The sequence below is a fragment of the Otolemur garnettii genome, unplaced genomic scaffold (genome assembly GCF_000181295.1).
Source record: "Otolemur garnettii isolate 467f Iridium unplaced genomic scaffold, OtoGar3 scaffold00143, whole genome shotgun sequence".
NCBI classification, from domain to species: Eukaryota; Metazoa; Chordata; class Mammalia; order Primates; family Galagidae; genus Otolemur; species Otolemur garnettii.
The window spans coordinates 2,519,460-2,530,740 of NW_003852538.1; the positions used below are offsets into that span (position 1 = coordinate 2,519,460).

At 39.2% G+C, this 11,281-nt stretch overlaps 1 protein-coding gene across 1 annotated transcript in view; it reads left to right on the forward strand.

Annotated features, from left to right (window-relative positions):
• TRHDE (thyrotropin releasing hormone degrading enzyme) overlaps positions 1-11,281 on the forward strand; it is a 422,821-nt gene that overhangs the window by 7,840 nt on the left and 403,700 nt on the right. Inside the window, exon 2 of the mRNA XM_012810852.2 lies at positions 6,415-6,688. Coding sequence (XP_012666306.1) covers positions 6,415-6,688 — 274 coding nt within the window. The remainder of the gene's footprint in view (positions 1-6,414; positions 6,689-11,281) is intronic.

Genomic DNA, 11,281 nt, shown 5'->3' on the forward strand with positions numbered 1-11,281 from the left:
GGAGTCACAGCCAGCTGCTTGGTCTCCTATCCTGAAACCTGCCACTTATCAGCTCTGTGATGTTGGCCAGATTTCCTAATTGTTCTGTGTGTACCAGCCATTCTAATGAGCAAGGGTGCTCAGGTGGACAGTGGAGATGATAGTCTACTCTGTAGGGGTGTTGTGGGGATTGTGTGGAGTAAAGCCCTTGGAGCACTGTCTAACAGGGGGCGAGCACATCGTGGGTGGGAAGTCTCGCCATATTGGTCCATGGCTGGAGACCTGCTATCTGGGCTGGCACAGGGTCGTGTAGGACCAGTGCTTCTGCTCTGGGTCTTCTCCTTGCTGGCAAGTGGTGGAGAAATGATCACTGTGAATCTTCCTTTTGTGGCCCTTTGTTGTGCCCCCTAAGCAGAGTTTAAAAGACAAGGAAGCGGGGAGGAAAGAGGGCAGGAAGAAGCAGAGCCCTGTTACTGTGAAGAAGAGAGAGAAGAAAGTCTGGTACTTCACAGCTAGAGAAGCCCCGAGCTTGAATCAGACCCCGTGAGCTGGGGAAAGATGAGGGAGCAAAAAGACTTAGGGAAACAAAAGAAAAACTCTCTCTGATTCCAGCACTGTTATCTCTCTGTTAGCCGGGAGAACAGCGGGAACCAGGGCGGAAGGGTCAGGAGGGTGGCAGGACAGCAAGGAAAACCCTAAATACCCAGGGAAAGGCATCTCTGCCATTAGACATATTATTCCAAAGACTGTATGTGAATTTCGACAGTGGCAGTTAAAAAACTTACATGATGCATTATCTCTTTCCAAAAACCCTCAGACACTAATTTTATTTATTTTTATGAAAACCTAATATTGTGACGTGGGAGGGTAATTTTAGTGCATTCCTAATCCTCTTCACCAATGACGATGAAGCAGTCAGTACTCATTTTTGGTAAAAGAATTTAGTCCATAAATGGGAAAACAATTATGAATATTATGCTCTGTTTTTATAACACAATTATTCACATATGCACCACTTCCTACATACATATTGCTGGTGTTATTGCATTATGGTTTTAGTTTACTCCAATGGTTATTTAAAAAAATAGACTACAGGCTTGCTTAGAGTACTGAATATTCAGCAGGAACACTTCTCCTCTGAAATAGCAGAGGTTTAATGACGCATTGAAGTACATAAAAACACACAGCCTAAACAACGACCCATTTTGGCTTAAAACATTTTGTCATCTAGTAACAATTTGCATTTTGATTAACAGCCTTAACTTTAAATGGGACACGTGTAACTTCCATGACCTTGTAACAGTCCGTTTACTGCAATCCGTTGAATAGTAACTAGATGGTCCATTGGAACCTTTCTTTAGATCTTGGGAGTTGTTATTGCCAATCTTAAGCTGTTGCAATAATAGATCAATTGCTATTGCTGTGGAAGTAAGTTCAAAGATCATTTTTCACTATGTTATACATGTGGCGTTCACAGATGTGGCCCAAACGGAAACCTCTGAAATCCTCCATGCCGTTTGTGAGGTTCTCTTGGTTTAGGTGGATTCTCCCAGTGAAAAGTCATGAATCAATCTGAAAACGAACAGGGTTATGCCCATGTTTATTTCCTCGGCATATCTTACCTTGACGAAAAGGCAAATTGAAAATAATGGGGGAGAAATTGTTTTGTATCACACACTGTAATTTGTTGGCAGTATCAGCCAACATTAACGCATTACTTCTGCTGAATGTTATCATAATGACTCGACACAGCAGCTTGCCTAGTGAACTTCCGCAGAAATAAGAAGAAATCAATTCTCTCTATCCTTCAGAGGCAGCACTGAGCTTTAAGCTTTCTTTCTCAGCTCAACCAAAATGTCAAATAGACAAGTTGTTAAGAAAATCGTGTAATTTATTTTAGATAGAAGAGAATTAAAATACATGTATATTATTCACGTTTTTCTAGTTATGCTAAAGTGACATTCTTAGAGTGACACTTCCGAATGTCACTTTTGGAAGTGGAATGTTTTTATGGTAATACAGAGATTCATTAAAAGATAAACATTATTTTGTTTAAGAAAACAGGAGAAGGACAGCAGGAAGCTTTCCTGTGTTACCTTCTGCCTCCTGCGGGTTTATTTTACTTTTCCTGTGTTTACACACATATACATATTTCATACTCAGACTGTATATCAAAATGTGTTTTTTTATGTTTTTCTAAATTTCTTATACCTAGTGTCCTACCCTCACCTCAAACTCACCTCAAATTCACTCCAAACTTATTATTTTGTCTTTAAATCCCCCTTTGTAGAGGCCCGCGGGTGTCTTTAATGAGAGTCCACAGAAGTCCCCCTTTCACTGCTCACTATAAGCAGTGAAGACCAAATTATATTTTTGAAATTTTACAGGCATGGTTGTCTGATGAAGGCACTGACCTGAAACTGGCTCTCTTTGTTAAAAAGAAGAGTATCCAGGGTGAGAGAGGAGTGAGAGATGAATGTGAAATACCGAGCTCTGATGCAGCCAGAACGTGCAGGCCACAGAGCACTCACTGAGTCTGTGTGTCAAAGCTTTTTTGAAGGTTTGTTTCTGTGCTACCTGTAGTCAAGTCTCTCATTTCTCCATCCACCTCTGACCTTTAAACTTCTATCCAGGTTTTAAGACCCGTTCTTTGATTCCTTCTCCATAATGCCTTTTTTGAGTTCTTTAGGATGGCGGTTCTCAACTGGAGCAATTTTGCTCCCCAGGGTCATCCGCAGGGGAGAGATCTGGAGATATTTTTGATCATCTCCATTGGGGAGAGGGAATTCTACTGGCACCTAGTGGTAGGGGCCCCACATACCGCTGAGGATTCGGCAGTGCAAGGACGTCCCCTACAAGGAATAATTATGCAGCCTAAAATATCACCGGCACCAAGGTTTCGAAATCCCGCTGTAGGAGAAGGTGATTTCTTCATGCATTTTCCCTCTTTGTCGTGGCTTTTGTATAATGCCTGTTTAGGTATTTTAATTTATTTTATTAGCGTAGAAACTCTTTGTGGGAAGAAAGCATATGTATTTATCTTTTTCACCCCAGTATTGAACACTCAGAAATAAATGACAACGAGAAGCAAAAGCATCATAGACCGTGTAGTAAAAAACTATTTAGACTAGTGTAATTTAACATTTTTAAAGAACCTATTATAATATTTTATTTCTAATTTTTGTTCAGTTATGATATGTCAAGCTTGGAAAACATCTTAAATGTAATCTAGTTCAACTGCTTTTCTTTACCTAGGGACTTCTTTTGATTTTCTAAACACTGAATTGAAATTCAATTGCAATCATCCTCAGGTGCCAGACTGTGAAATTGGTATTTCCTCATTTAGACATTATCAAAATATATGGTGGCCCTCTGTGCATAGCTATATACTGTATGTATGAATTCGTTAACAATATTAATTGCAGAAAAGTCACTAGGTGATCTCTATGGTTCTTTTCAAACCTGAGGATCAGTGATTTAAATTTTCTTCCCCAAGCATATTTAAGAAATTGCATGACATTTTCCCTCTGAAAAAATATTTGTTTTATTAACTTCTCATTAGCTCCGAAGTATTTACATCTTATGCATCTAAATAAATTTGTACTCATTAATTACTTAATACCAAAAGTACCTTTGATTTTTTATGTGAAGACCAATATATTCTAATTATAAGGTCCCTGTTGAACTTCCATGGAATGTATTTCCTATAATTATCAACTGTCTTTTCATTTTCTATGGAAAAATATGTGTATATTTTTCATGAAAAAAGTTTTAAATTGCAATGACTTTAAGGGCAAAAACAGTTATGTCTTAAAAAACTTGTTACTCTCTATCCAATGCAGGTCAGGTATCCTTAATTTGAAAATTTGAAATCCAGAATGTTCTAAAATATGAAAATTTCTAAGTGCTAGCATGACATCCAAAGGAAATGCTTATTGGTGCATTTTGGGTTTCAGATTTTCAGATTATGGAGGCTCAATCCTTAAGTCTGTGATGCAAAAATTCCAAAATCCAAAAAACTTGTAAAACTGAATAGTCTCAAGCATTCAGGATTAGAGATAGTCAGTCTGTAGGGCATAAATGTCCCATGCACCAGGTAACATTCAGTGATTGAAATTGGAGTTCTCAAATACTTCAGTGTTAAAAAGGAATACTTTTCCCTTTTCTAGTGAATGGCTATACTTTAGAAAAGTTTATGTATTAAATCCCCTGAGTATTTTTTAAATAGCCTGAGTAAAGAGACATGAGGCTCTCTGAACATTTCAGTTAGTAAGTTCAAAGCTGAGCTTCACGAGCATTATGTCAGATGAAGTGTGTGAAGGCAAAGTTGGGAATGGGCGGCATTTTATTAAGTAGAAACTGTATAATTAGAAGCAGAAAATAGTAAAAAAAATGTTATCATGATATTTGCTGGCAAATTTGAAAAAAAAAAAAGCTTTGTTGCCTACTGTTGAATTAAAACATTTTTTATAAATTGTAGCTAAAATTTAATCTTACTGTTTTGAATACAATTTATAAAATGTGAGCTGTAGAGCAGCTTGGTGCCAATTGTCTGTGCAACTTCAGACAAATCGCTCAACTCTTACTGCATCTACTTTCTCATTTTTGGAATCTATAAGAGCAGGACTCTGGGTTTTTAATACGTGTCTAACTTTAGCCTTATAAGACTCACAGTTAAAACTTCTTTCCCATATATTTTATTTATTTCCCATTTCATTTTAGCATTGACAGTTTCGTAAGGAAAGCCTAGAACACATTGCTTTTATTTCTCTTCCACTTATGTTTTTTTTAAAAAACAAAAAACAAAAACCCAGGCTCAGACAGTTAAGTGACATAACAAAGCTGGGTATGTCGACAGCCTGATGCTGTTTCCAAGATGACTCACAAAACCCTTTCTATGAGAGTAATTATATAATTAATCTTTTAATTGTTATATTTTACTCTATTTCAAAAATAAGCCATACAAAGTAGGCTTTCAATATAAAAGTATGCTTCAAAATTCTAAAATGTTTTAAATGTAAACATTAACACCTCGTGGTTTGATCCAGGGATGGCCAATGAAGTTCAAGGCAATGTGACAATCTGTGTGGAGCGGTAGCAGCCTCGCGCCTTGGGCTGAAAGGACTTGGAGGACAAGGTCAGGCTGGAAGGAAAGTGTGCCACGTTAGGTTAATATATACATGATATGTAGTAATTAAAATGTATTAATAGAAATTAGTACAAAGTATATAGTGGCAGAACTATACACTTTAAAAGGCACTTCTTGGAGAAAGGGCCTTTTAAAGAAATTGCTTCAGACGTCAGTGTGACATTCCATGAAGAGCCTGGCACTGACCTGCCTTACGTCAAGTTTTATAGCTAGTATCATTTAAAAGGTTCCATTAACTTATTTCTCATGAATGTTTTCTTATTTAGAAGAAGGTCTTTCTTAAAGTACTTCATTAGGGTGTCTTCATTTGTCACCATACACCATCAAAGAATGTAGAGTTGGCTTCTATGAAGAGTTAGCATCTTAATAAGACAGGACGTGGTTTGAAAGCTTGAGTGCACTGCAGAGAGGTACCCACATACGACGTGTCTGTTAGATAGATGTCACAATATTTATTAAGTTTACATATGTCAATATAAGATGTATATGTGTGTGTGTGTGTTATGTGTAGTGAGAAGCATTGGTCTCTGGACCGTTTAGTGTGTACCTGTGTTCTCAGGTGCCAGGAAGGCTGAGACGTGGAGAATCACCAGCAGGTGCTGTTCCGGCTGCTCCCTGCTGTTCACAGTGAAGGGGCTTCATATCCTTTTCTTTCTTTGGAGTTAGACTTGATTGTCTCCTTTTTTCCACAGTGAATGGCTATACTTTAGAAAAGTTCAGTAATTGTCCAAGATGACATAGCTAAGAACGTTTTGGAGTCTGAATTCAGACCAAGATTTGTCAGGTCTCAAATGCCTTTTTCTTCACAAGGCCAGGCTATGCCTTGTTGATTCGAGGGCGTGGTTACTTCCCAAGTGATGGTCTATATTCTACATATATCTGAGGACAACTTTTGAGTTTGGCTTTCATTGCCTTGACACGTTGTGCCATTTCAGGGAAGAAAGAGAAGTGTGCCAGGGAGGAGAATCCTCACGGGCAGCGTTTGGCCAGTGTGAAGCCGAGGAGCTGCTTCTCTGGAGAGTGGAGTGTTTTACCAGCAAGCACTGCTCGGGGTTTAGAGGATTTATTGTAATTGAGACAAAAACTTCCCTGAAGAACTGTTATTGTTGGGGAGGCACATTATATATGAACTGCGCTTTCATGCTATTCATGCACTTAAGTTTGATTCAGGAAAAAAGTAGATTGAAATTTTGCCAAATACATTATTTTATCAGCAGAAGCATGTGATGTGGTCATGACTTAACTCGAGCCATACATGTAATTGAGAATGTCTTTTTTTTTTCCAGATTCCTCGGAGTCACTCAGTTTTCGCCTACACACGCCAGAAAGGCTTTCCCTTGCTTTGATGAGCCCATCTACAAGGCCACTTTCAAAATCAGCATCAAGCATCAAGCAACCTATTTATCTTTGTCTAATATGCCGGTGGAAACGTCTGTGTTCGAGGAAGACGGATGGGTCACGGATCACTTTTCACAGACCCCTCTCATGTCCACATATTATTTAGCCTGGGCAATTTGCAACTTCACATACAAAGAAACTTCCACCAAGAGTGGGGTTGCAGTAAGTATCTTCAGCTTCCTGATGCCTTGGGGTACACTCTATAATGTAACCTGATTCCTGGGTCTCTAATGAATCATCTCTAACCTCTTCACACCTTTATATAGCTGGATTCTTCCCTTAGTTTGTTTTGGGGGGAGAGCAGGCAAGTTATTTTTCTGATTTCAAAAGGAGAGAGGAGCTTCTCTTCTAAACCTAGCCCTCCGGTCCCTGCAGCCCCTGCAGCCCCCTGTCCCACCACCCCTGCCCTCCTCGTCCTTATCCTCACTCTGGGGTCTCTGGGATGGCTGTCGTCTTTGGGGGGAAATTGCCTGTTTGTGTGCCTGGGAAGGCTGCTCCTCATTTATTGTGAAAAATTTCAAATGAACAGAACACGTGGTGAATAATAATATAGTGAACTGCTAGCCAAGTTTGCACAACTAAATATTTTGCCCTCTCTGCTTCAGTCTAATTTTTGTTGTTGAGAAAGGCAACAACAGAAAGAGGTGAAGCCCTCTGTGTGACCCTTCCTGACCTCACTGCCTTGCCCCCTGCCTTAGAGATCCACACTGTCCTGAATTTGGTGTTTGCTGTTTACATGCATATTATTACACAATTACACATGTTAAGGGGGATGTGTGTATTTTAAAGTGTGGTATGTATTACACACTTATAATACATACCATGCTTTAACGTTCCATGAATGATTTCGTATTGTCATTAACATTATACAACTTGTTTTTATTTTCTCAGGAAAGGTAAGACAGAGGAGAGGGAGAACTGTATGCCTTAAATATATTATAAGAATCAGTTGGATTCTCTTTGATCACCATCACTGGTGACACTATGATTTCCAAGGCATTTTTTTCCTTTGTACGTATAACTGCATTGGAGTAGGCTAGACTGTACCATGTGACATTAACACAATTATTTCTTCCTCATCTCAGTGGCTTGCATGATATATATGCATTTATTTTAATGTCATATTAACTTTACCACAAGGTATTATGATTCCACTTTTTCCAAATTAGTAAAGTAAACTGAGGTTTAAAGAGATTAAGTAACTTGCCCAGGGTCAAAAATTAAGCAAATGGTAGAGCCATAGTCAAAACACTATTGATTTGATCCCAAGATTTTGAGCTTTTTCTCTTGTACTTTAGGAAAGTCGTGTTTTATCATTTCACTGTGAATCCTTAAGAGAATTCAGGTTGTGACTCTGCCCACCTGGTGCTTCTTGTATTCAGTGTTGGTTGAACATAACACAATAAGTAAACGGAAATCTATATTTTTAATTTGTAGGAAGTTCATAGCTCTATAATGACCTAAATTTTGAAAAATAGCTTTGGCTAAACAAATTTTCCTCTCTGTTACTTCTAATTTAAATCATTGAGGAACTTGTTTAAAAAATAACATCTGCCAGCACACAAAACTCATGCCATTATTGAAGAAGTGCAAATAGTGAGTTCATCTGTTCAGTCGTGGAAATGACGTCCTAGATGTGGGTAGTAGGCATTTCATTCTTTGGACTGACAGTCACTTGATACATTGAATTCCTCTGATGTCGGCTGATGTCATCCGTGGGCATTTCAAGGCTGTGCTCACTGGACCAGACACAGAAAGGAACATGAGGACATCTCATTTCCTTCTTGAGAAGGTGATGACTGCCTTGCTGTGGGTCAGCTGGCCTGGGCACCCTGGAAATGCTTTCTTCTAGTATGTTCTTTTAAAGTGTTCTCAGCCTTGTTCAATTATGCTTGTTGCTAAGTGACCCATGTTTAAGGCTCGACACCCTCTAGTTATTTAGGTATGACTTTTTTTTTTCTCAAAGTGAAGAGTCTCTAAAAATCTGTAAACATTTCAAAATTCCTACTTAAAAACTTTTTTGTAGCAAAGATAAAACATGCTAGCAGAGAAGGCTGAAAGATTAACTTCCACTGAAGTACAGTTTTAGATCATATAGTCCCAAAATGCTAAAATCAGTAAAAAGGAAATCATAATTGAATTGGCAGCCCTTATTTACCAACTGTGGAAATATAGCTGAGAACTTGGATATTTTTGGTCACTCCTCTGAAACCCGATCTAGTTCCCTCTTACTGCCTTTCCCCCTTACTACTGGGAGCACATGGGAATGACCTTTCTCAGACGTAGCAGTGGGAAGGAGTGGAAGTTTAGCTTTGAAATCTTGGACGTGGCATGGTTGTGTGAAGTCCAGGTGGTCATTTGAGAACAGAAGCTGAGATATGAGAGAGGAACTTGAGTAGCATATTAATAACACACAGCTGAACTGTGGCTGGTCCCTAGGTTAAATATTTGAGATGTCATCACCATCATTATTTACTTATCAAGCTATCTACACTTTGCAAGGCACTATTCTAAATCGTTAGAAAGATAAAAAATGTCTAAGACATTTCTAGCACAGAGATGACACATACAGCCTTCACACTGAACCCAAGGCTGCCGAAATACTTTGTTTACTCATCTAAAAAATGATGTAACTTTTTCTAATTAGTTGCCAACATTTAGGAATTGGGAGATCACACCTAAAATAATTCATTTCTGGTTCCTCTTGAAAAACTGAAAGATCTCATGACACTGGTCCCTCAGTCCTACTCGGCAATGTTTGTTCACTCAGTTTTCCTTCAGCAGACATCTGTTGACTGAACATTGTTCTAGATTTTAGGATACAGCAGCAAACAAAGCAGAAAAAATTCCTGCTGTTGGAGAGCTCACGTTCTAATGAGGTGAGAGACACAATAAAATAAATATACAATATGTTAGGGGTGATGTATGCTATAAAACAAATCCGTGTGTGAGAACTTACTTGGGGCATTTGCATCTCAAGATAACCCAATGAGACTACTTTTGTTCTTTTATACCCAGCCCACTTCACTGATGTGTGTTTCCTGTTTCAATCCTGTAAATATTTGAATTTTCGATGCTAGTTTAGGAGCATAATCTAGGAGAGTAGCCAAAAACTGTGTGTAAAGAAAGCAGTGAGTTTGTAATTGTGATCAGACACACTGGGGTTCACTAATTGTCAATTGAAAGTTGCAGAAAATAAGTTCAAGACTGGTTAGAAGAGGGAGAAATGTGTGAGCACTGACGTCTCTGGATACGGTTCATGGAGGAGAAAGGGTTTAGTATAGCCCTGAATTACGGTTTGGTCTTAGAGAAGGAGGTAATGTGTGCACACATGATTCTTGACTTGGGAAATGCTAATAAGACACAGAGGCAGGGATGTCTTTATGGAATATAGTGCAGTATCATCACCATAAACATTGATTTTAGAGTTAATCTGATCTGTCTCAGAATTTTTGCTTTGCTTTGCTCTTCTGCAAACTTGGTTAATTAATTAATTTCTTTTTATTCTGGTTTTTGTGTTTGAAAACTGAAAGTATGAATTCGTTCTTTACAACATTGTTCTGGTCACTAACATGTCACAACAAACAACTCCAGAACCTAGTGGCATAAAACAACCATCTTACTAAGCTCTGAGTTGCTGTGTCAGGAACTGGGAAGGGCACAGTGGGGATTCTTGCCTCTGCTCAGGGAAGTCTGGGCCTCATTTGGGCAGACATGTTGATCCGGGGTAATGGGATGTCTGGGGGCTGGAGTCATTAAAAACAATCTTTGTCTGGAGGTTGTGCGGTCAGTCCTCTGGGCTGTGAGCTGGGACCGTCAGCCCTGGCACCTATGCGTGGCCTCCTCGCATAGCTTAGATTTGCCAAAACCATGGTGATCTGAGGGTGTCTGGATTTCTTACATGGGCAGTTCAGTGCTCTACAGGCAAGAGTCCCACAAGAACTCGGTGGAAACTGTGTGGTCTATTTTCACTTATCCACAGAAGTCCCACAGCATCACTTCTGCTGCCTTCTGTGGGTTACAAGTGATTTGCTGAAGATGGTCTCAATTCAACAAGAGGCACAGGCCCCAGCTCTTGATGGGAGGAGTTTCAAAGAATTTATGGACCTGCTTAAAATCATTGCAGTCTGCTCTCTGCCTACAAATTATTTACACTCACCCACATACAACCTGCACTTGCCCATGGTCCTTACCCCATTACAGCATCAGGCTCAGATTTGAGGACAAGGACACCACTGTTGGACTCAGGTGCAGGCACCAGGAAGACAACTTGAGTTTGGTTTCTTGGGCCTGGTCTCTCTTACTTTGAAACCTGTTAGCTATGAAGATAAGATTTTCCCTTCTTTCTTCCCTCCTCAGACGGATGAGAATATGGTTATTACAAATGCCATTTCTGTTCAAGAATGGAGAAAATGGGGAAATACAGTAGTTATGGGCCCACAGAAATTCTGCAATCCCCCTGGGCACGTGGCACCAATTTCCCAATTACACATCAGTGCTGTTTCCAGTGGATTATTCCTTTGGTATTTGGCTCCACCCTTTAGGCCCTTAGTTTTGCCTTCTAAGACATCCTTTCTTTTCTAATTGAAAGGTAGTTTGCATTTGCAATTAAATAATAATAATTGGATAAAAATACAATTGGCCTTTTATATCCATGGTTTCCACACTTGCAGAGTCAATCAACTGCAGATTCTAAATACTTGAAAAAAATTCTGTCTGTCTGTACTGAGCAGGTATCTGTCTGTCTGTACTGAG